This window comes from Desmodus rotundus, chromosome 4 (genome assembly GCF_022682495.2).
Source record: "Desmodus rotundus isolate HL8 chromosome 4, HLdesRot8A.1, whole genome shotgun sequence".
In the NCBI taxonomy this organism is placed as follows: Eukaryota; Metazoa; Chordata; class Mammalia; order Chiroptera; family Phyllostomidae; genus Desmodus; species Desmodus rotundus.
The window spans coordinates 105,222,504-105,246,245 of NC_071390.1; the positions used below are offsets into that span (position 1 = coordinate 105,222,504).

Below are 23,742 nucleotides of genomic sequence, written 5' to 3' on the forward strand. Positions count from 1 at the left end.
CACAGCCCTAGGAGGTAGGTCCTCTTACTTTACTAATCTTACAGAATAGAGCAATGTGCCCATAGTCATGCAAAGTGTTTACAGGGCAGAGCCAAGATTGGGCCTGAGACTGCCGGCCTCCGCGGTCCGTGGTCTTCGCCACTGGGCAGACTGTCCACTCATGTGGTGCTGACAAGCCCAGAGTAACTCTGAGGGGCCTTTTGGCCTCAGAAGACAATTGTCCTTCTATCTCAGCATATTCTTCTCATTATGCTAAGACATAGATAGTACTCAGAAATAGCTGAAGTGTATGATTAACAGAGAGGAGTCCACACAGGAAAACAGAAATGTGTGCATTGGTAAGAAGGTGATGGAAGAGAGGGCAAGAAACCAACTGCAGACCAGAGGGTCTAACAGGTGAAAGGGAGATGTTGCAACAGGAGCAGCTGCTGCTTTCCAAGAATTAGGGAAGACCGGCTGCCAGAGGTCCGCTCCTCTCTGTCGCTCCTGCACGCTCAGGCTTCACTGAGGCCAAGGGGCACCAGGGCAGCCCAACCCCCAGTGCAAGCCCCTGCTCTCTCTGCCACTGACGAGATGAAATAAATGGACACCGAGCACTTCTGTGCTCCTTTCACAAATGCAGATATCCTCATAATGGAAAAGATTGTACATCAGGTTACTGGAACAAGTGGGAGCAATTAGAACGGATGCATAATGACAGTTCTTTTCTGAGAGAATGTATCTTTCACCTTTGTATGGGTTGAGAGCAGGATGAGAGACTCTTTCCCACATTCACCTTCCTGCATCAGCCATGGAGAGGGTAACATTCTAGAAAGAGGGCAGTACATGCTGCAGAGTGGGTGTTCATCAGGCATCCAGCAAATAGATTATCGGTTTCTTAATTAACTAGTTAATGGTGTGTGGTATGAATGAGATCAGACCCTCTTTGGGGTGACATACATTTGAAAATATTTTATCAAATGCGTGGATAGGTGGCTGTGACTGGCGTTGGGTGCCTGCCATCAGCAGTGATCTCTGAAGCTGTTGTATGTGAGCCTCACAGATCAGTCCCTGTGTGATGCTTAAAGAGAAGTGTGCTTCAGGGGAGCTAAGACTGTGTTTTGCACCTGTACATACACACGCATAAAAATAAGTTATACATGTATATAAATGCATATACAGCATATGTTTATGTATAGTTATAGTTGTAATTCACACCTAAATTTGGCTACTTCCATAAGGTTCTTCTTCCTTTTTTTTTTAAGATTTACAACTTAGTAAATGAATCTTTAAGGTCTCAAGGTGGGTTATTTTCTGTGTATTAAAGCAGTCCTTTTCTAAGAAAAGTTGTTTCACAAAGCCAAACACATTTGTATGAAGTTAAAATTAACTTCCTACCATTTTACCATTTGATTTTCTACAGGGTGTGTGGAGTTTCTTTGTGCAGCTCCTGTGTGCAGGAGCCAAGCTCTGCTATCACTAACAAAGGGGCTTTATTTCATGGGACCTGAGTTAGCCCTCTTTCCTCAGCTGTTAGCCAAACTCTTAACACATCTCTACAGCAGCACAATGGAATGTAATTATTTGTTCTCATTTCAAACCCTTTCCAGAGTTTAATTCTGAAATTTTAGCATGACTAAGAGTCATTTGGGGTTACTTGCTAAAAATGCAGCCCAAGATATTCTGTTTTGATAATTCCAGGGTAAGGGCCCAGTATCTGTGTTTTTAAACATGATTTCCTGAGAGGTTCTGCAAGGAGTAATTGGGCCACAATTTGGGAAACCACTGATCAGCTGTGAGCAATTCTCAAGGGCAAGGACTTTATCTTATTTACCTGTGTGTATTCCTAGCACCTGGCACATGGCCTGGGACAGAGTACTGCTCATTATATTTGTGAAATGGATGGATGAATGGGAAGATGGATAAATGGATAGATGGATAGATGGATAAATAGATGAATGGATGGATGCATGGATGGATTGATGGTTGGATGCATGGAGAGATGATGAATGGACTGGATGGATGGATGGATCTTTGGACGACTGGATGAATGAATGGATGAATGAATGGATCCATGGAAACCAGTCTTTTTACAAGCAGGCCTGACTCTTTGCAAGCCATTAGTTGAGCTATGAACAAACTTTGGCAGTCATTCATGTCTTTTCTAAGCCTTAAGGAAATTTTTATGTGTCTTAAATAAGAATAAGTTCCTGCCTAAATAGAAAATACTGTCACTTTTCTCAGATTTTAAAAGTCATCAAAGCAAAATTTGCACATCCTGATTATCTCATTGTTTTTGCAACTAGCTCATTGCTTGGTTTATCTTATTTAGTGCATACAAGTCAGAGATATGTTTGCATCACAAATAAACTGCCTTCCAAATGCCTTGGCACTGAATTTGGATTTGAATAGGGCTAAATGGGTCTTTACACTTGGCTGTTGTGGTTAATATAACTATTCATAGCATGTTTCCGTATATCTTCATAACAAATATAAACATAATTAGTTCTTATTCAAAAATAATTTGGTTGTAAAGTCCAGTGATTTCTAAGTGTCTCCCCCGTGTTAAGAAACTCCAACATGCAAACATTCAAATTTATGGAATGCATACATTTAGCATCAGTTCATTTCAAAATTATTCTTTGCTGTACCATAGATTGCACTTCAGGAGCATTCAAATAATTGGATTCTGTAATGCATTTAAAATGTCATACTCTTTGCCCTGGCTGTTATGGCTCTGTATTGAGTGCTGGCCTGCGAACTAAAGGGTCACCATTTCGATTCCCAGTCAGGACTCATGCCTGGGTTGCCGGCCAGGTCCCTAGTGGGGGGCATGCAAGAGGCAACCACACATTGATGTTTCTCTCCCTCTCTTTCTCCTTCCCTTCTGTCTAGAAATAAACAAATAAAATCATCAAAAAAATATCACACACTTTGCCATAATCAGACACAAACCTTATAGGATGCTGTAGCACCTCCACTAGGGCGATCATCTTATCATCATGTGATTATTTTCAGGTCTGACTCTCATGCTTACTGTGGGTTTCTTAATGAGTTTTAGCATGTTTCCCTTTGTTTCCTTAGCATCCTAAACACTTGGTGTCTAATGCTTTAAGCATTTAAAGGGCATTAGTGAATTCCTGCACATCTTCTCATCTCTTGAGATTCCTGCTACATTGTTGGAACACCCAAATATTTATTAAATGAACATCCTTGCTGTAGAAAGGCAGATAATTCTGTATTATGATGTATGAGTACCACATGGCTGTGGAAGGGGGATAAAGGGTTTGAAGGTTCTTTGAATATTTCTTCTTGTTATAAAATAAGAGTGACCTTTGCAACTCCATTTAGGTTCAGCTGCTTATGAAATATGAGGTGTTCCTCGTGGAAAAGCCATTTCCTGTAGTCTGCTCACCCTCAGAAGACCACAGAAGTTCTCTCTGGGAAAAATTACACTTTCTCGTCCACTGAGGCCTGCTCATGTCAGGGGGAGTTTTATTATTGTCCTTAGTGCTGGGAAGAATTACTGCCAGGATGCTCCAGCTGATTACTTCTAGTCTCCAGCTCTCCTGAGAGGCAGTGGCCTTTGTGCTGCACGTACCGCCTCTCTCTCTGTGTCTCCTTCTCCTGCTCCTCTTCCCAGGGAAGCAGAGGCCAAGCCTGGCAGTAGAGTGTGACTGAGACACTGGATATCAGTAGACAGGAGCCTGTGGAACTGAGTGACTGTAAAATGAATTCAAAGAATTTTTTTTCTTTTTTATGTAAAGATTTGCTTTATGAGTTTTAGATATAACCAAGAGTTTTACAAAGTCAGTTAACTACTGAAAGAGAAGTATAAAGTACACACATATAGTCCATGTTCATGAGCATGTGGTATAGGTGTGTGTGTGTATGTGCTTGTCTACTAATTAGATTCCCATACCTGGCCAAATAACCAGGGACTGGGAAAGACACAATGCCCAGAGTGGTTTCTACTCAGGATTCAGATTCTCTCTACAAACTAATGATGCAGCTGTGTCACTGAAGGGAAAGAATGCGCAGACATGGCTCCTGTGACAGGTGAACGAGGGGCTGTTGTGAATTGCCAGGTGTTAGGCCAGGGGTCTGGTTTCTTTGATGCCATGGAGCCTGTGTGCAGGCAGGAGTTTACTGCCTCTCGCCTCCCCCCCACCCCGCCTCCTCATCATCTTGGAGGTAGGGTGGAAGGCTTAGGATGAAATCTATGACACCAATTCTTCTTCTTTTTTTTTTAAAGATTACGTTTAGAGAGAGGGGAAAGGAGGGAGAGAAGCATAACGTGTGAGAGAAACAACAATCAGTTGCCTCTTTTATGCCCCCAACTGGGGACCTGGCCTTAGAACAAGGCATGTGCCCTGACTGGAAGTTGAACTGGTAACCTTTTGGTCCACAGGCCGGTGCTCAATCCACTGAGCCACACCATCCAGGGCTATGTCACCAATTCTTTTGTTAGGTCATTCTAATTATCTATACCATTTTACTATATTGATTTCTTTTTACTTAATTCCCATTTTCAACTACCAGGAGATGTTAAGAGACTGAGTCATAAAATTTTCCAAGATAATTGGTCAGACTGTAAAAGGGAACCCCTACTCATGATGATATGTCATTGTAGAGTTTGTGTCTGTGGTCACAGTCCAATGCCACCATCTCCAGATTGTGTCAATTCCATGTACTGGGACACTACACAGAAGTGTTTTTTCTTCTGGGACTGACATCTGCTCTGCATTGTCACCCAGTGTGGCCATGGTGCTCTGCAAAGTGAGCTAGAATCATCATGCACATTATCATGTCCTGAAACAGAACTAGCTATTTTTAAATGAGTAGCGCTCAGGGAGGCAAGTCCACAGGGAGAAAGTCGAAGGAAAACCACAGCTTCCAACTCTGTGGGTGTTTTGTTGGAAACAGGAAGCCAATTGACAATGGGACAGTTATTTCTCCTTTCAGTCATCCGGGCTGCTAAGTACTTAGTTGAATGCCACTGCACAAGTCCAGTTCTACATATTTAAATTCATTTAGCCCAAAGTTAGCTACCTTGAGCTGTACAGTTTCAACTGTTACCAGTTCACTGCTTCTGTTCTCTAATAACTGCATTTCAGAAAAACTTCATTTCTATCATTCTTTCCCCATTTCCAATTTCTCTTCTAATCCCTGCCACATAAAATGTTCAGTTTTAGCCATTCCCTTCTTCTCTATCCTCCCCGTCCCCAATAACCCTATGTATAGGGAAAATGCTGAAACAAGAAAATCAGAATGATTTTGTCCAGAGTGATAAGAATTTTGAAATTGTGTGAGTTTTCCACGTGGTATGGCTTCCATGAAAATTACATGGTTTCTTTGAATGAGAGGCAGCTAGCAGTCCCAGCCTCTAGGATGGCTCCTTGAAATCCCAGTGTGGGTGAATGGAGAGGTGAAGTGAGGGATTTCCCAGATGAAAGGGGTAGGGTGGCTTTCCTTTTTTCTCCTGCGGCCAGTGGGTGCCAGGTGGTGGACCGGCTCTCTGCTCCTTTGCAGACTCTGAGGAGCCTGCTGTCAGCTTGCTCACACTGACGTCCACGTCAGTCATAGCTCGTTTCCACAGCCCTGTCTCCAGCAGTTTCTGCAGGGCCCTATGCTCTGGATTTGAATCATCGTTTCTCTCCTGAAATCCTTTCTGATTCTTGGTTGGATGGCTCATAGCTTTCCTTGCCAGTCAGCATCTCTCTCTCTGCAGCCCTGATGCCAGCCTGGCCACCAGCCCAGCCCATAGCAGCCTTTCTCCAGAGCTAGCATGCTCCTCTACTGAGAAAGTGGATAAGATTTTAGTCCAAAACAGTGATGACTCAGTCACAACTGCAACACATCTCCTTTACCTTCTACTGACCTGATGCCTTGAAGAGAAGACAGAGGCCATCCTTTTGGGTCATACTCCAAATGTTACTTTTGTGTGGGGTTGATGAGAACCCTCCATCACTTAGAGTTTGAGAAGCTGCTCTCATGGACCCTGGGCTGTGTTTTTGCTGTTCTCACTTTCCTGCCTGTCTCCTCCCATCTGCTTTGATTACAAAAGGGATTAAAACAGACAAACAATGCAAAAGTATCAGCCAGTCTCCCTTAGAGTGGATTTGTGCCACATTTCAAGTAATTTCTGAGTCAATGCTTCCACCAAGGAAAAGAGCTTGTCTGGCATTGAAAAGCCGGTGCCGTAGGCATAGGTTGTGCTCATCCTGCCGAGGAAAAGGGAGCATTCCTCTGGGACAGGCGCCGACCCACCTGAGATCACATGCAGAGTTCAAAAAGTGTTCCCAGCAATAAAACGCAAAGGTTTGGAATGATCTACTTTTGATATAAATTGTGGTATTTCTAAGCTATTCTATGGCATCACTTTTGCTGTCTTGCACTCTGATGGTTTCCTCAGAGAGTTAGGATGTTGACCACCAGGTGGAAAGGGAGCATGTCATACGCGTGATCGTTAGCCTTCATCTGTTCTGTGGACCCAAGCACGTTGGTCTAAAGTTCAATTAGCATCTCTCGGAAAAGCACCTGTCCTAATGGCACTACTTCCTGCGGCTAAATGGGCCAGGATCTCTCATTTACTCATTAAGACAGCACTATGATTCGGACTCCCAGGTGAAGAGTGATCCATCTGATTGGGGGTCTTGGGAGCTGGTCTTCCTGGGGTCCTAGACCTGCAGAGACTGTGTTTGTGGTGCTAGGCTGGTTGGAGAGGCGTGTGCAGTGCCAGCTCTGCCTGTGACTGGCAGGAACTGGGGACGTTGGCCTCGTGCTGGGCTCCGTTTGTAAGCTGGTCCTTCAGGCATCTGAGCCTGGTTCAGCATCTCCATCAGTAACCAGATGACATCTGACCCCCGTCTACCTGGCTTCTCCATCACAACTGGGTGAGAGGTTGATTGGGAAAAGAGGTGTGATTTAAAAAAATGTGTTTTTACAAACACAGGATTTCCATCAGACGTATTTTCAGCATGGGTCAGAAATTTAGTTTTCTTTGTTTTGTGGGGCTTGGGCCAGACTGAGAAGGGTGCTATCTTCATGGCAACCAGGCCCAGGCTGCTGGACTCTATCTGTTTGGAATCTGAGGTGCAAAGTAAAGTTCTTGGGTAAACTTCTAGGATCACTAGAAATGGTGTCTACCTAGAAGGCATAAAGTGATTTCAGGGCTTTTCTTACTGCAAAGTCATTGAAGCCTCCTCATAAAAACTGAGTTTTGCAGGAGGAAACCTCACATCATGGAACCAGCAATGGGTTCCACCTCACTTCTCCACCAGCTAGCCCTGCATGCTCGGGCAGGTCTCTCCCTCCCACAGGATCTGGGGGCCATTCCTATCAAGTTAGGAGCTGGGCCAGTGGCTGTAAGGTGCTATGATTGTCTGACTTACTGGCCAAACCAAAAGATCAAGTCATAAGACACTGGGCATAGACGTTGGATCACTTAGTCTTCCCATGTCATTACTCTCGACATCAGAGGCACACAGTCCCCTCCTTTGGTGGAAGAACTGCCCATTTTATAGACCAGGAATCCCAGGGGCTTTGAGTGACATGCCCAAGGGCACCAAACTGTGTGGGGTGGAGCTGGATTTAAATTCAAAGCTCTGACCCTACTGTTGACCCCTGGGTTTCTCAAACTCAATGGCCTAGAACCAAACTTGTAGTCTCTGCCCCACTGTCCCCTCCCCCCTGCCCCCCAAACACACACATCACCACCTCTCCCTGCCACAGGATGCTCCAGGGGCTCCTGCAGCTGCGAACAGCTTCTTCTCTGGAAAGACCCAGGCCCTTCATGGCCCACTGTTTGCCTTCCCTTCCAGCTTGGCATGTACAGCAAACCCAGCTCTTGTCTGTGATATAAATCTCCCCTCTGCCTTTTCTCATGCTGTTGCCATCCTCTGGGGTCATTTCCACATCTGGACATTAAACTTGTCCTCCTCTGGGAAGGCTTTCTTCTTCCACGGTTTCATCAGATTTCTTCCACCCTTCACTTTCCCCACGCTCTGTTTACACTCCTGTGCCACCAGTTCTCTCAGCCCAAAGGCCCCTGTAGCTGAGATGCCATGTCGTTCTGCAAGGCCCTTGTTTCCAGGCATGGGGACCCTAATCCGATGGCCTGAAGTGGCTCAGCCTCCCTGTCCTCCTGTTGTTGAGACAGCTCCGGCCTGTCATTTCTTCTAGTAGGGACCAGGGTTCTACGGGAGGAAGGCCATGTGGCTGCGTAACTGCCTCCATGGCTTTCACTTCTCTACTTTCCGTTTCCTGGCACTGGAACCCAAAATGATACTCCAGGGATGCCACGGGCCAGCACGGGTGTTTATGGAAGCAGCATGTCCACTTCAGCTTCTCATCATAGATAACTGAATAAAACTTCTACCCAAACCAGGCAGACTGGGCATCATTTTACTAAATATTCTTCCTCTAACTGACATTGTCACCAATATACAAGGTTAAGCCATGGAGAAACTTACGCTGTGGGGAGAAGATGGCTGTCTTCATAGCATTATTGTAATCACCACCCCAGAGAAAATGCCCTGTATTAAAAGTCCCTCATGCTTAGGGTTTATAGAGTGATTTTTTATTTTACTGAGTGCATTAATTTAGAAAAATGCATTTAAAATGTTTAATTGTGGTGCTGTTGTCACACACCGTAGTTCCAACTTCCACACACCGCTGAGCCCTAACACATACGGTGGAGTGGTGACGAGGTGCTGAGGGAGCAGGAGGGTGGATGGAGATCTGGGGACATGAGCTCATCTCTTTCCAAACCCAGAGGATCTCACCGTCCCCATGTGACAGGAGGGGCAGTGACACCGTGAACCTCAGTTTCATTCCCACCCTGGGAGAACTGGGGTTGTCACTACATTTTAGTCAAAAAAATACAGCCATATAAGGAGGGAGAAACTAGATAGGAACCTAGCTGAGTTCTTGCCTTCCAGATTGTTCCAAAGAGCTGAGGGTGGAACAGACACGAATCACCTTGGGATGCAGTATGTTTAAACAGACTTTGACATTTAGCCATTCTGCAATTCTTCTAAAGATCTTTAGTGCTGAGGAGCAAAAGGCAAAAGAATAGGAGCAGGCTTCACCCCCATCTCCCTCTCTGGATGTCGCTGCGAGGAAGGTGGGGCTCTGGGACAGCAAGGAGGAGCACACAGGTCCCAGCGTCACCAGAGCTCTCTCCCCACTGCCGCTGTCCCCAGGTCTTCCTTTGCTTTGGAAAATTAGATTGTAATGGAAAACACCACTGAGATGAGAAAATATAAGCTCTGCTATTGGGCAAAATGCTACAGATTGCCCGTCAACATGATGGTGTGTTTGTGTGTGTCACTCTTAAATGTTACCCAGTAAGTGGCTGCCAGCATACTGTGCCCATGTTGTATAATCGTGCTGGCATATGGGCCTCTCGCACCAGGTTCTGTTGCTTGGAGTGTGAGAGCTGGAAGCGAACATCCAATCACAGGCCTGTCTTTTCAAGACGAGGAAACTGAGGCCCGAAGGAGACTGAGGGCCTCTTAGCACCGGCTAAGTGCAGTCGAGGCCCCGGCTCATACCTCCCCCAGCCAGTCTGAGCTCCACCTTGGTATTTTAGAAGTTGACTCCCTCTTTTCTCCCCCACCCCCAAACGGAATTATAGGAGTGAGTCTCAATTTTTCTTAGAACATTTGTCCTGCCTCCTCCCCAACTACTAATCATACTGAGCTTGTCTGTCCATCTGTGCCACATGCCCACAGCCTGTGCCCCTGGAGTAAGAATGACAAACACTTACGGTGATTTCCCTGTGCCAAATGCCATTTCAAACGCTTTGCGTATATTAACCCTTTTCATCCTCCCACCATTGTACAAGGTGGACACTCTTATGATCATCCCACTTTATAGGTCAGGGCACTGGGGCACCAACCGAGGGAGGGGTGAGGTCCCACAGTGAGTGAGGGCACAGGCGGTCTGGCTCGGGAGGCCATGCTAACTCTCTCCTTTCAGGACTGTTGTCACCTCCCTCACCGAGGACAGTAACCTGACAGCTGCCCGACATGGACATGTACACACTTAGGTCACAAAGCCCAGGACACGGTGTCTATGCTCAGGTCTTATGCTCATTCTCTGATGGAACCTGGGTGAACCTGAAGGAACTTCCATCAGGCCCAGCACACAGCAAGCGTCATATAAATGTCCACTGACATGACGCTTATACAAAATCATGTGTGCGCAGAGTGCCAAATGCAGGGGTGGGAAAAAGTAGGTTTATAGTTTTTTGTATGGAAAAATATATAATGCAAGAATAAACTATGTTTCATGTACTCACAACTATAAACCTACTTTTGCCCATCCCTCTATACTGCTAATGTATGCATACCAGGATCACTCATTGAAAAGTAAGTGTGAAGGGAGGGAAAGAGAGAGAGAGAGACGGACAGACAGAGATAGAGAGACACAGAGACTGAATACGGCTCTTGTGGCAACTTGTGGGGTTGGTTGCCTACTGCATTGGTGGGAGGGGCCATGGAGGTGGGAGAGGCTACAAAATTGTTTTGGTAGGAAGAACTTTCCTTACAGATTCTTGAGAGTTTAAAAGCTGTAAGGAATGGAAGCCATCCTAAATGCTTCTCAAGGCATCATCGTTGCCTGATTTACTCACATTTCCTCAAGAAGGGGTCGGGGAATCCGGGCTGTGGTTCCCCACATGGGCCTGGGGGAGCAGAGCTCCAACTCCTGAGAAGACCCTGCCCCCTGCAGGGCAAGCACTGGGCAGTTGCCCAAGGCAGAGTCTCCCAGGCTCGCAACAGCAGCTGCCCAGACCACGCTGCATCTGGCATCTGGCCACCCTGCCCTGCAGCTGGAATTTATGCTGCCTTGTGGCCTAGCCCAGATGTGGCCTCTGCATAATGGTTGGACATCCTCCTCTGGCTTGCATCCTTCACAGATCTCACTCCCCTCTCACCCAGGACACCCCCTATGCCCCACAGTTCTCTTGCCACCTGCTTATTGGGGAACTAGAACCCACATGGGATGAGACAGGAGTTTGCAATGTGAGGCCTAGCAGTGGCAGAGACCAATTTTCACTCTTGGACCCAGTGTGCAATGCCCACCAGGTGTTATCCATGTAGCTGGAGCAGCCGTAGGGCTGCTCAGCCAGCCAGCCAGCCAGCACAATGGGGATCTCTCTGCTCCATCCTGGGATAGTGGTTCTCTCCCCAGAGAGCCTGTCTCCCCTGGGACTCCTTGGGCCCTGGGAGGGCAGAGGCCAGAGACCAGATGGAAGCAGCCCAACATGCTCCCACAGCCTATGGCAATGGCACAGAGGGAGAGGTGGCAGCTGGGCCAAGGAGCTGGAGTTTGCAGGCAGCAAGTGCCTTCTAAGATGTTGCAAATGGCAAGCTTGGACCTCTCACTCCCCTGCATTTCTTCCCCATCTCTCACTGGCACGCTGTATCTGTGAGGTGCTCCTCCCCCTCTCTTGGCCGGCCCTCTGTGTTTTCTCTGGCTCATTTACATGCTGGCAATCTCCCATTGGCTGTCTCTCTCCTTTCAGTGTGAGAATGTGTCCCTGAGGAAGGGGAACTTGGCCATCCCAGCAAAGCCTGCCAAGGAAGGGCAGGCTCTCTGCTGACAGAGGTGGTCTCCCAGTGTGGGGGCTGCTGGCGAGCTCCCAGCCACCCCTGGGATTCTGAGGGGGGTTAGCCCTCTGAGGGCACCCTCCCAACAGAGAATTATAAATGCACCCTTAGTTTCCCCCTCCCTGGGGCTGCATCTGCGGGACACAGCTCCAAGGTGGGAGCGGGGCCCTGGCCCTGGGAGGCCCCTTTTCCTTCACGTACCCAGGCTCTGGGATCTTTCAAAGTCAGTCAGTGCTCCTTGCTCCCTGTATGGAACAGGCAACATGCACCCTTGAGTCACCCTCACCATGCTCACTCACAGAGTACTCTCACAGAGTACTCTGCCGATAATCCTGTCTCCTGAACAAGCCTGAGCAGGTGCCAGAGTCTGGGCAGAGGCCGGCTGGCATCCGAGGGCTCCCTCATCATCCTCTCAGCTCCACCACTCACCAGTAAGACTCTGGGCAGAAGACTTAATTTCCTGTGCCTCAGTGTCCTCATCTGGACAGTGGGAACATGAATAGTGCCACCTCCAAGAGGTTTATGAGGCTTGAAAGTGCTATTGTGTGGAAAGCACCTAGAACCATACGGGACCCCAGTGAACCTGACAATATTAGTTCCTAATAAAATCTCCCAATAGTCATCACCATCACCAGCGTGAATTGTGGCTACAGAATAATGAGACAAGTGGGAAAGCTTGCTTCCCCTGCCTATGTAATAGTAACTATATTTCAATGCTAAACACAGTATCGGAACACATAGGCTTAAATACATATTTAGCTCTTCTTACCAAAACTGCACTAAACTTGTTTTAGTAGGAACTCTGGTGGAGGCTACTCTATAAATGCATATTCTGCATTGTACTTAGAGGCAAAAGGATTTATAAGTGCATTTTGTATATAAATGTGTATCATATTGCATATACATTACATATGTATATTATGTACAACTATTTATTATATTACATTTTGTATATATTATATAAATGTATTAAGCATCTAAAGAGCCTTCAAAATCCTCATTAAGGAGGGATTTTAGAAGATATTTCCATGTGTAATGATAATGAAGTGATTGTCACTATAGTTCTGGCCATCAGTGCCTCTTCTGAGGACACAGGGACAGGGTGAAGGTCCAGCTGAGCAAGGAATGACGTGTGGCGTACGCTGCTGTTCCAGGGTGTCCTTGGGCAAACCAGCATGGACAGTGTGAGATAAAATGCATGCAGCTTCCACATCGAATCACTTTAAATTGAAGCTTATTTAAAATTTGAGGAGCCTTTGCTGCTAATTTGTTATAGGGATGTTAACAAACAGTCCTGCTTTGCAGTGGTTAGGGTGCTGTGTCTACTGAGTGAGGTAGATGAGTGGGAGGAGGAGACTAGAGAGACGGTCTGTAAAGTGACCAGAGGCAGCCAGGTCACCTTGGTGTTTGGGAGAAGGAAGCTAAATTTTTGCAAACATCCTGTTAACGCCTGCAGCCCATCTGTTGTGAATGGAGCCAGAGCCAGTCCTCCATCTAACTCTGCAGCTAATTCTGGGACAGAGTCCATGAATTGGAGCCACGTGCAAGAGTTCTGATCCAAATTTACTATAAAATGCTGAAACTTAAAAAAACATAGTTATATATTCCCGCAGTTTCTGCCCCTCCTACTAGAAATAGGGGTGATGCTTCACAATGCCACCCCTTTTTAGAGTTCGTATAAGTTTTCCTCCCTTTCTTTCTATTCCTATCACATGTATGTAGTCTGCTCAATGACCTGTTTCCATGGGAAGGAAATGCTGAAAGATATGCCTTTCTGGTTGAATTTAATGCTTTTATGAATTAAACTCTTTTTATACTGGGGAGGGTGGTGGTGGGAAATGAAGATAAAATGAGATATAAATTGTGTGATATTATTATTATTATTTTAAAAGGTGATTCTTCCAGGAAATGGGTATTCATAATCTGACATGGTCTAATTATTACTTCCAAGTATCTCATTAACCTAGAGGAATTCTGTGCCAGGAGGAAGAACCAACTGCAGATGAAGAAAATAAATGAGGGATTCGGCCCCCAGCTACCTCCTGGTACATTGGTTTCCTTGTCACCTGGTGTTTGCTGAGTGCCCAGCCTATATGCCCAGCCTATATACGCTCAGCCTATATGCCCAGCCTATATACGCCCAGCCTCTATGCCCAGCCTATATACGCCCAGCCTCTATGCCCAGCCTATATGCCCAGCCTATATGCCCAGTCTATACGCCCAGCCTCTATGCCCAGCCTATATGCCCAGCCTATATACGCCCAGCCTCTATGCCCAGCCTATATATGCCCAGCCTCTATGCCCAGCCTATATACGCCCAGCCTCTATGCCCAGTCTATATGCCCAGTGCTCGCCCTGCAGAGTTGTAGACTCTGATCATTTAGGTCTGTCCTGTGTGGTTTAAGAATTCTAATGAAGTCTTGTTCTCAGCATTTTGGCTAAGAGACCTGAAGTCATATCTCATGAAATCGAAGGATTAGAACTAGCCTCATTCTGAGACACAATGTGATGAGAATCAGATCCTGCAGAAACCAACCCCTGTGATCTTCATCTTTATTGAGAATAGTATTCTTCAGAACTTACTCTATCAAAACCGAGGCAGTAACAAGTCTGTGTCCCTCGACCCTTACTGTTGGACAATGACTCTCGGTGTTGCTTCAGAGGAGGAGATGCTTCACTCTGTCCAGAAAGTTGGTGATTGGATGGTGGATGCAGTGGCACCAACCTCTTTACCTGAGGGGCGTTGGGGGTGATGCTTGGTCAGGATCGTATTGATGACAAGCAAACATCCAACCTGAACTGCGGGTCCTGCCAGGATCCTCTTCTACAGGCTGAGGCCGAGAGCCCTGAGGAGCTCCCAGAGGGTGGGGCACTCGGCAGGGCAGTTATCTGACTCACCTGAGTCAGAATTGCAGTGCAGGTTCCTGGGCCTCCCTCCAGCACCTACTGCGTTTCGTGCAGCTGGGCCCACGGCTCACATGCACTGTCACATTTAAAATTTTTTTCACTGAATATTACTTAAAGGGGTCATATTACTTAATTTCATTAATTACTAAAAGAGGTAACCACTAGGGCTGGTTCTGAAGCTTCATTCATATAAGACCAAGCCTTTGGTTAAAACATTGAACAGAGATGTGTTTGCTTCTGTCCAAGTGTAATCCAACGAGGGTATCTGAGAACCAGACTCTCTTCTTGTCGTCCCCTCTGTAAGGCAGAGCCTGGGGCTTTGGGCAAAGAACAGTAAATATTGGTGCTGATACCCAAGTTCCAGAAACTGTCTCTCCAGCACCAACTGTCCTGCCTTCCCCCTGTGTGCACTTGAGGAGGGTCCTCAGAGGGCAGTGGCTTGGGGGACCTGCCTTTCTAGGAGTGTAGGCAGTGGTTCTGGGAACCTGGCCAGGGCAGGGGTGCCTGGCATACTGTCCTTGAGCAGGTGCTAAGAGGGCTGTTAGACAGGATAACAAAGGGTCGTACCACTGGGGCCTTGGAGGTCAGGGCCACGGTGTCGGCAGGACCAGAAGTCTGCTGTAGAGACAGAGCGTTGGGCCAAGTGGAAGAGCAAAGCAGCACTTCCAGGGATTCTTGGAATCTTTTTTTTAAAGATCAGCCTCTGCATCTAGACCATGTTCAAGATAGGATTCAAATTTAATGAAGCCACCGATGGTACCTGGTCCTGGGGCCCCTGATGCACTCAGCCCCACCCAATCCGGGAGATGGGTCAAGGGGATGGTGATGAGCCTCGGGACAGCAGTGCCTGGGGTGTGATGAATGGCCCACAACCCTTATGCTGCTCCGTGCCCTCCATCATCCAGGAGGGGTTGTTAGCGGACTGTCAGAGAAAAATAATTTAGCGGTCGTGGCTGGAACTGATGTGCTGCATTCTGGGGTCAAACAACTGTTACAAAGCACTGGTGCTGCCTGGTTCCTCCACCGCATGAGCTCGAGGGTGACAAGATGAGAGGAAACACGTCTTGGCTGCAACTCACTGACATCCTTCAACACTCACTTGGGGTGGGGTGGACTGGGAGATGCTGCAGGAGGGAACTGGTGTTTCTTACTGAACAGAAGTGCAGGGCCCCTGAGGGCCTTTGGTGGGGTGGCCACACAGGAAAATGCCAGGCTGGAAGACAAGGGGACACATTGCCTTGCACTGTGCAGGAGGGACCTTCTTGGGGAAGGTGGTGAGAAGACAGAGGTGATGTGGAGGCCAGGGGCCACCTGGGGCTCATGCAGTTTGCAGAGGCACAGTGGTTTTTTGGGTGTGGTTGGCAAGTTTAAGCTACAGATTTGGAGAAACAGGATCGGAAGGAAAAAGGGAGACAATGAAATAAAATAGATGTGCCAGAAAAGAGAAATGAGGCTGCAAACTTCTGGCAAGATGTGCTCAGGGACCTATTGGCCCTGAACTTCTTGCAAATACCATATTTCTACCCGGATTGTGTGTTATTTGAGGGCGGGCTGAAAAGCAAGACAAATGGAGATTATGGTCTATATCCCTTCAACCCACTCCTGAGAATGTTCATTAAGCATGTGAGAATAAACGAAGGCCTTGAGGACAGGGGCAGCAGGAGAAACAGCTGTCCTCCCCTGGGGTTCCTTGTTGGACAGTCTCTCTTCCTCACTTGATGGAGCTGTGAGAAGCTCCATCAGATCCATATTTATTGAGGGTCATGATTCAGCACGAGGCATCTGTCCTTGTGCATTAGGTTGGTTGCTGTGGTGTACCCTTTGTGCTCCTTGAAGCCCGGGTGGCTCCTGCCTCCTTCTGCAGTTGCTCGGCCTCCCTGGGAAACAGTGGGTTCTGTCCTAGGAGCTGCGATGTGATCCCATGGGAACAACAAGTTAGAGTCACTGGGGGCTTACTACAGATCTGCACTGGGTTAAGTGCTTCTGACTCTGTAGAAAGTTCTTCCCCATGACTGAGGCCAAAGTGAATAAAGATACTTCCCTGCATCTAATACATTAGTGATACCTACAGATAATTCTTTTTTGGGGGGTGGGGCTACAGATAATTCTGAAAAGGCTAAGACCAGAGGTAATTTGCATAAGTAAGCAGTTATAAGACTTGGAAGGACGAGGTTGTTTTGGAATGGGATAGAAATAGTTCCTGACAGGTGGATGGTGCTATGAAAGTATTTCTTGAATGAGCAAAGGTGAACCACCAGGTGGAATCACTGAGATGAGACAATTCACATTCACTTCCCTTCCCCCAGCCTCCATAGTGAGAAACTACACAGACTGCTACCTAACATGCATTTTCACCTCCTGCTGGTCCTCCTGCTGCAGAACACTCAGCAACCAAGTCACTGAAGTGCACCCGACAATGCCAGCTATCCTTCCCTGTCACCCTGTCTGGGGACGGCCCCTGCATGCCTCCTGCCCTGTGTCCTGCTATTGGTGTCATCACAGACATCACCTGCCTTCACTCTTGCAACCCTCACCTCCGCTAAACCTGAATGTTGACATTCTTTCTTTACATGCACACGATTCTCTCCCCAAGCTGGACAGTTGTTCTAATGATGAGGCTGGGATGGGCTGAGTTGGCCTTTCTGGGAGGGGTGTGTGGGGGTGCTCTCTACTTACAGCGACTAGAGCAGGCGGGCTGCCCGCTGCCTGTCCCAGCTCATGGTCTCCTAGCATCCGGGAGAAGCCACCTGCCGGGAGCTACCTGAGAATTCTCACCTGGGGCAAGAGGTGACTTTTACTCCTGCTGGGCATGTGGCCAGGCAGCCGGATGTCGAAGAGGGCCTGGAGGGCGGCCTGCGCCGCTTGGCCCTTGGCCAGCTTCTTGCTGCGTCCCGAGCCTTCAAACGTCCTGCCGTCCACGCTCACGGCCATGACGAAGCTCCTGGGCCGCTGCTTGTCGACCGGCTCTGAGAGGCACACGTAGCGCAGGCCGGCGCGCAGCTGGTTCAGCACCACCACTGGGTTCCTCTCGCTTGGGGCCCCCAGGTCCAGCGTGTGGTGCAGCAGCCGACCCCGCCGGCATGCCGGGGACAACAGCTCGGGCTCGGCAGGGCAGCGACCCGGGAAGGCCGCACTGGGTGCCGCTGGTTCGAACTGCTTGAACAGTGTGTCCGGGAAGTCAGCCTGGTCGGAGGTGAAGTCTGTGCAGGAGCTGGTGTTGCTGCCCATGGCCAGGTGGGCCTGGCAGGCATTGGGGAACTGCACGAAGGAGCGCAGGGCCAGCTCGGCTGCCCGCATCTTGGCCTTCTTCTTGGTGGGCCCTGTGCCCTCAAATGTGAGCCCGTTCACCTCCACGGCCACAGCGAAGATGGGTGCGTGCACGGGGCCGGTCTGGGACACCATCCGGTACTGCAGGCCGGGCCGCAGCTCATGCAGCTGGACCAGCGCGTTCTTGGGCGTCATTGACCATGAGAGCGTCTTCCAGATCAGCTGCAGTTTGCAGAAGTGGCCACCATTGCCCTCCTCCAGAGGTCTTTTCCTCTTCATGCCAGGTGCACCGCCTCGGGCTCTGTCCCCAATGGGCAGTGGCCGTGCCTCCAGGTTGCTCACATTTCGGTTCTCCTTCACGTCTGCACTGCTGGTACCTGGAGGTGAGAACAGACGGTGGTGACCCAGGGCTCTCAGCTCGCCTGAAGACAGACACCACTTCTGATGACTGTACTATGCCCATGAGCCCAGCTGCCGGCCCGAAAGCCAAGCCTCTGAAATGCGTCCACTGGACGGAGCCTTCTGGGGACAAGCTAAGCAGCTCCCTTTGTTTGTAGGCTGACAGGAGTCACTAAACTTCCCTGAAAGTGGGGATGACTGCCTGGGAGGAGGAAGGACATGCAGCCCTGAGCAGCTCCGCATTTCTGAGAATGCAGGTGTGGACGTGGTGAGCCCCACCTGCTCCTACCTTCTGCTCTGAGTGTTGCTGAAATGGGGTGGGGCTGAGGCCATCTGGGCACAGGCTCCCTGTTCCCCTCCCCCAAAGCCTCCCTAAAACCAAACCACACGTGGCCCTTTCCTTCTATCAGCTTCAGGTGACGCTGAGGGCCATGCAGTCCTTCCCCGTGGAGTGGACTGATGACTGAATTGTGGTGCGATCGTAGGATGGAAGGGTCGATAGTACCACGGTGAATGAACCAGGTCCACATGCTTCCATGTAGAGGAATCTCACAAATATAATGTTGCATGATAAAAGCAACGCGAAGTGTCACACAGAGTGCAATGTCATTAATATAAATTATAACAATGCAGGCACTGCATGCTGTTCGTGTAATCAGACATAGTGGTGAGGCTTAGATGCTAAGCTTCCCAGGAAACAAGGAGGAAGTGGAATGGGAGCCCAGGCAAGGGCTTCATTTGTATCTGTGATGTTTTATTTCTTTTGCAAAAAATGATATGCATTAAATTTAGCAAAGTCATTATTTGCTAACTATAGGTGGTGCACATGTGTAATGATTTAACTATCTTGGACCGCTCTTCACCAATGAAGCTATTCCATTTAGAAAACCACAGCTTGGATCGTCACAGAACTGCTGGACCAGAGTCCCTGTTGCCTCCTGGGGAGGATGTTTCTGGAACACTAACCCACAGTTTCCTATGAGATACTCCAGGACGACGGTCATGGGCCTTGCATTTCCCTGTCACTGAGCCCCACTCCCACTTTCCCTCTGGTGCCTTTCTTATTCCTCATCTCTCTCTGGGGGTGGGTTCACAGCACCATCTTCTAGGAGGGGACACCAAGGCTCAGAGATGTGGAGATGCACTTGGAGAACTGGCTGAGATGTGTTTTCACCCTGGGAGTGTCTTATTCCTGTGAAGATGAATTTATGGGCACAGGACAGTGCCATCATCCCGTGGCTATATCGCAGGGATGCCTGTCTCTGGGAGGGAGTGAGGTGCTGAGAGTACATAGTCTGCTGTTTGTGTGTGCGGATGTGTACGGCGAGGCCGCAGGGGCGAGCCACACGTAGACGGCCCCTTGTGCCCTTCGATTTCTCTTTGGGAACCAGGATCTCAGGGGTTCCAGGCAGCTGTGCAGCAGGTTGTGAATGACTTTTCTTTTGTGAAGCTAGTGGAAACGTGGGGTGATTTTTATAGCCAGCCTGCAGCTTATAAATAAAGGCTGAGAACTTTCTCCTCATCCTGCCCGGGCCAAGATGCTGTGAGACCCAGTGGCTCAGTGGCCTCATCTCCGTGGTACTGCTGCTGAAGAGTAACAACTAGAAAGTGCAATCTCACAGGCACTGAAGACGCTTAGACCATCGGGTGCCTCGGAGGAGGGCTCTCACATTGGACAAGGCTTCTCTGGGTCTGTTGCTGTGTGTCCTTCCTGCTCAGGGGCTCTCAGTGATGACTCTTGCCAACATCCACCTCAGTCCCCCAGACGGTATTCCCAGTAGCAGTGAGTGTATCCGTTTTGAAAGTGCTGTTTGCTGAACCGTCCACTTCTCATGAGCTCTGTTCTCTATGTTGTGAGGCAGCTCTTTTAATATTTTCTCTGGTGGTTTGCACGTATAAAATATTGGGTCTGCGGAGGTAATTGTGTTCAAAGGAGCGAGCCTGAGCATTTTATAAGTTAGAGGTGGATGGCGTCCCGTACAGACTATTTTGCAGGAATAATTACCTCCCGGTTTTGAGCGTCAACTTTCAGCCCTCTGTGAGTCATTGTGCATCCGGGTCCACACAGCCAGGAACGCTGCCACGTGGGGTATTTCAGGCCACAGGCAGTAGATCAGATTAGCCATGCAGTTTCCCAAATGGAATGTAAAGATGGAAAAAAATAACCTGACCGAATGGCCCCACAGTAGATTGTCTGGAAACTTGCTGATTTCTCACAATGTGAGGGTCGAGGGAGTCTGCCTGTGATTAGAGTGGCCGGCATATCGGATGACCCCTGCTGCCTTTTCAGGCAGAAAGGTTTATGTTGGAGCAACAGCCCTCGTGGTGCGAAACTTTCCCTCCACCTGCACTGAGGTTGCTTCCAGGATCTTCTCTTCCACGACACTCAATATCTGATGATGACGGTCATTATTAATTTTCCATGGCATAGACACAATGATCAGATTGTGACATGAAGAGTACCTCCAAAATAATCAGTACCTAATGACTGATAAAAATGCAGGCCTCTGGGCCACATCCTGGACACACTAGCTAGAATGTCTGGGATGACATTACCCACTGGCTTTTTGCAAACGAGCAGATTAGGGGTCCAGCTCCCTTCAACACAGCCCACATGCTTGTTTTCACTGGGCTGCTGAGTCTGGGCAAGGCAGAAGGGGCAGTGGTTACCCCACTGGTTCTGGGGTCAAGTAGATGAAAGGTGAAAGTCCACTCCATCTTTTATGTAGGTGTGATCTTAGGGAACTCCCTCAACCTGCCCAAATTCCATTTTCTTAAGATGGAAAATGTGGGTTTTAATAACGTTTATCTGACAATATTTTTATATGGTTGGATGAAAGGAACACATGTAATAGGCTTAGCAAAAGCCCTGACATACAGGAAAGTCTAATGCATGTTTAAAAAATAGTGTTGTTCTCCCTCATAGGGGGGGATATGTTCTAAGACCCTCAGTAGATGCCTGAAATCTCAGATTATACCAAACCCTATATGTACTATGTTTCTTCTATACGTACATAACTATGATAAAGTGTTAACTTACAAATTAGGCACAGTAAGAGATTAACAGCAATAATAATAAAATAGAACAATTATAACAATATACTGTAATAAACGTTAGGTGAATGTGGTCTCTCTCTCTCTCTGATAGCCTATCTGGTAACTCAGTCACTAATGAGCGTTTTGGGGAGAAAGAGTGGAATTTTAAGTAGTTGCAGCTGTGGTTAAACTTGTATTTTTCCAGGTGAAATACATCTTTCAGAATTAAGTTCAGTTACTGGGCTGCGATTGTGTAGTGGCTGCCTCCGTCAACTGTTGGGGAGGTCCCAGGTTGCCACCTCACAGCAGTTATCACCTGGCATGAGTGCAGGCACCATGTGCTAAGTACAAGCCTCTGCCTCCCCCATGTCCCCGTCCTGGTCCCCGGGCCAGCGTCTGCCTGAGTTCTTGCAATAGTTGAGTTGTCGGGAGCTTTTTGTTGCACTGCCTCCTTCAAAATAACTTTGCTGTGTTTGCAGGTTAGAGGGCAGCTGTCCGGTTCACCCTGTCCTGACCAGATAGGGCTGGCTGACAGGAGCAAGGATGATGGTCTGCTCTCTCCTTGTGCTTCAGGGGTAAGAAGATGAGTGAAAAGGGGGTGGCTGTGGTGGCCAGTCAGGCGGGCCTGGTGACTCGGAAACGAGATGCAAGGTCCTCGCTGTGCAGGTCGTGCACTGGCCTGACACCGACAGTGCTTGGGTCAGGCTCTGCAGCAGGATAAGATGGTCTCCTTTCAAGACTTTTCTCATGCTGTGTGGAAGCTGCGACTATCATGTGTCCATCACGGTGATAGCCACTATCACGGTGTGGTGGATGGCTGCCCTCCCTCCAGACCCTGTGTAAACAGTGTGGCCTATTAGGCCTACGGCCCTGTCCAGGATTGGGCATCTCAGCCCCTCCTCATGTGACACCTTCGGGTCAGTGGCAGACACACAGGTCAGGGGCCAGCGACCACTCCCTTCTGGGTTCGAAGAAGAAAGCTTTCAGGGTTACCAGCTTAGCAAAAGGTGGCATCATCCAGTTGACTGTTAGCCAGTACCCAGCCTAGTGATGGGCTCATGGGCACTGTCCTCTCTCAGGCTAATCTTGGTTTGGCTATTGATCCCTGACCCCAGCTCACCCTGGACATTGGATCTGAGCTCCAGGAAAGGAGCAGAAATGAATGATGGAGTCGGGGCTACAGAGGGGGTGGGAGAGAGATGGTCCTGAATGATGGAACTTCACCTTAAACCAACTCAGACACATATGTTCCATAGTTTGTAGCTACAAACAGAAGACTTCAAAGCAAGGATATACCTGCCTCTACCACCTACCCTGTCTCCCTGCAAATGTGTGTACACACATGCACATACAGCGAACATACATTACACATCACAACCACACACATCACACACACACTACATACATTACCTAGACATCATATCTATAACACACACACATTTGCATACAACACAGGGATGCGCATATGTGCATGCACAATGAACATCTATTACTCGCTGCACACTGAACACATTACCTAAACATCACACATGTCACACATATAACACACACAAACACACAGATATAAACACCACATGCACACACATACATACACACATTCATATACAGTGAACATTACGTACAGCACACTACACCTTTACTTCACACACATCACACACATTACACACAACATACACTCAGATGCACACAGTATACATACCACACACCCATTACACAAAACACAGAACATGTACCACACATATACCACACACACCACGCACACCACGCACTCCACGCATACTTTATCCACACACACACACTTACACCCTCCAGGGCAGTTGCATTCATCCTCTTCCACCTTCCAGTGGCATAGGGCAGTAAGCCAAGAGACTCATGCTTAATGCTTAATACTGGTGAGGACTGTTAACTAAGACAAGCACATTCATTTGGAGGTGTATCTGGTTTTTTAAAAGATTTTATTTATTTATTTTTTAGAGAGGGGAAGGGGGGAGAAAGAGAGGGAGAGAAACATCAATGTGTGGTTGCCTCTTGTGCGCCCCACACTGGGAACCTGGCCTGTGCCCTAGACTGGGAATCAAACCAGTGACCCTTTGATTTGCAGGCTGGCACGCAACCACTGAGCCACACCAGCAGGGCTGGAGGTGTATCTTTGAATAGTGTATGAAAATAGGGTTTTCTAAGTGCATTAATGTCACATATTACAAAGGGGATGATTAATCCACTGATAGAAATACGATTTTCCAAGCATTTCAAAAGCTAATTTTAACATGTAATAAACATTTAAAAGTCATTCTTATCTGTAAGTTTTTACCTATTAGCCAGTGAGCTGAATCAGGGAAAATAGCCTTAATTACTGGCTCTAGCCAACATTGATGGAGCATTTATATGTCCCAAGTCCTTGCCTAAAACATCTTTATGTGCTATCTTATTTGAATCTGACCTCAGCTCCATGGTTCAGGTTATGTCACTGTCCCTGTCTTGGAAACGAGGCTCTGAGGGTCTGAGTGGCGATGCTCACAGCCCTGGGCAGTGGCGC

At 48.1% G+C, this 23,742-nt stretch overlaps 1 protein-coding gene across 1 annotated transcript in view; it reads right to left on the reverse strand.

Annotated features, from left to right (window-relative positions):
• Nucleotides 1-23,742, reverse strand: part of ADARB2 (adenosine deaminase RNA specific B2 (inactive)) — a 430,916-nt gene that overhangs the window by 114,462 nt on the left and 292,712 nt on the right. The window contains exon 3 of the mRNA XM_045187554.2: nucleotides 17,280-18,148. Coding sequence (XP_045043489.2) covers nucleotides 17,280-18,148 — 869 coding nt within the window. The remainder of the gene's footprint in view (nucleotides 1-17,279; nucleotides 18,149-23,742) is intronic.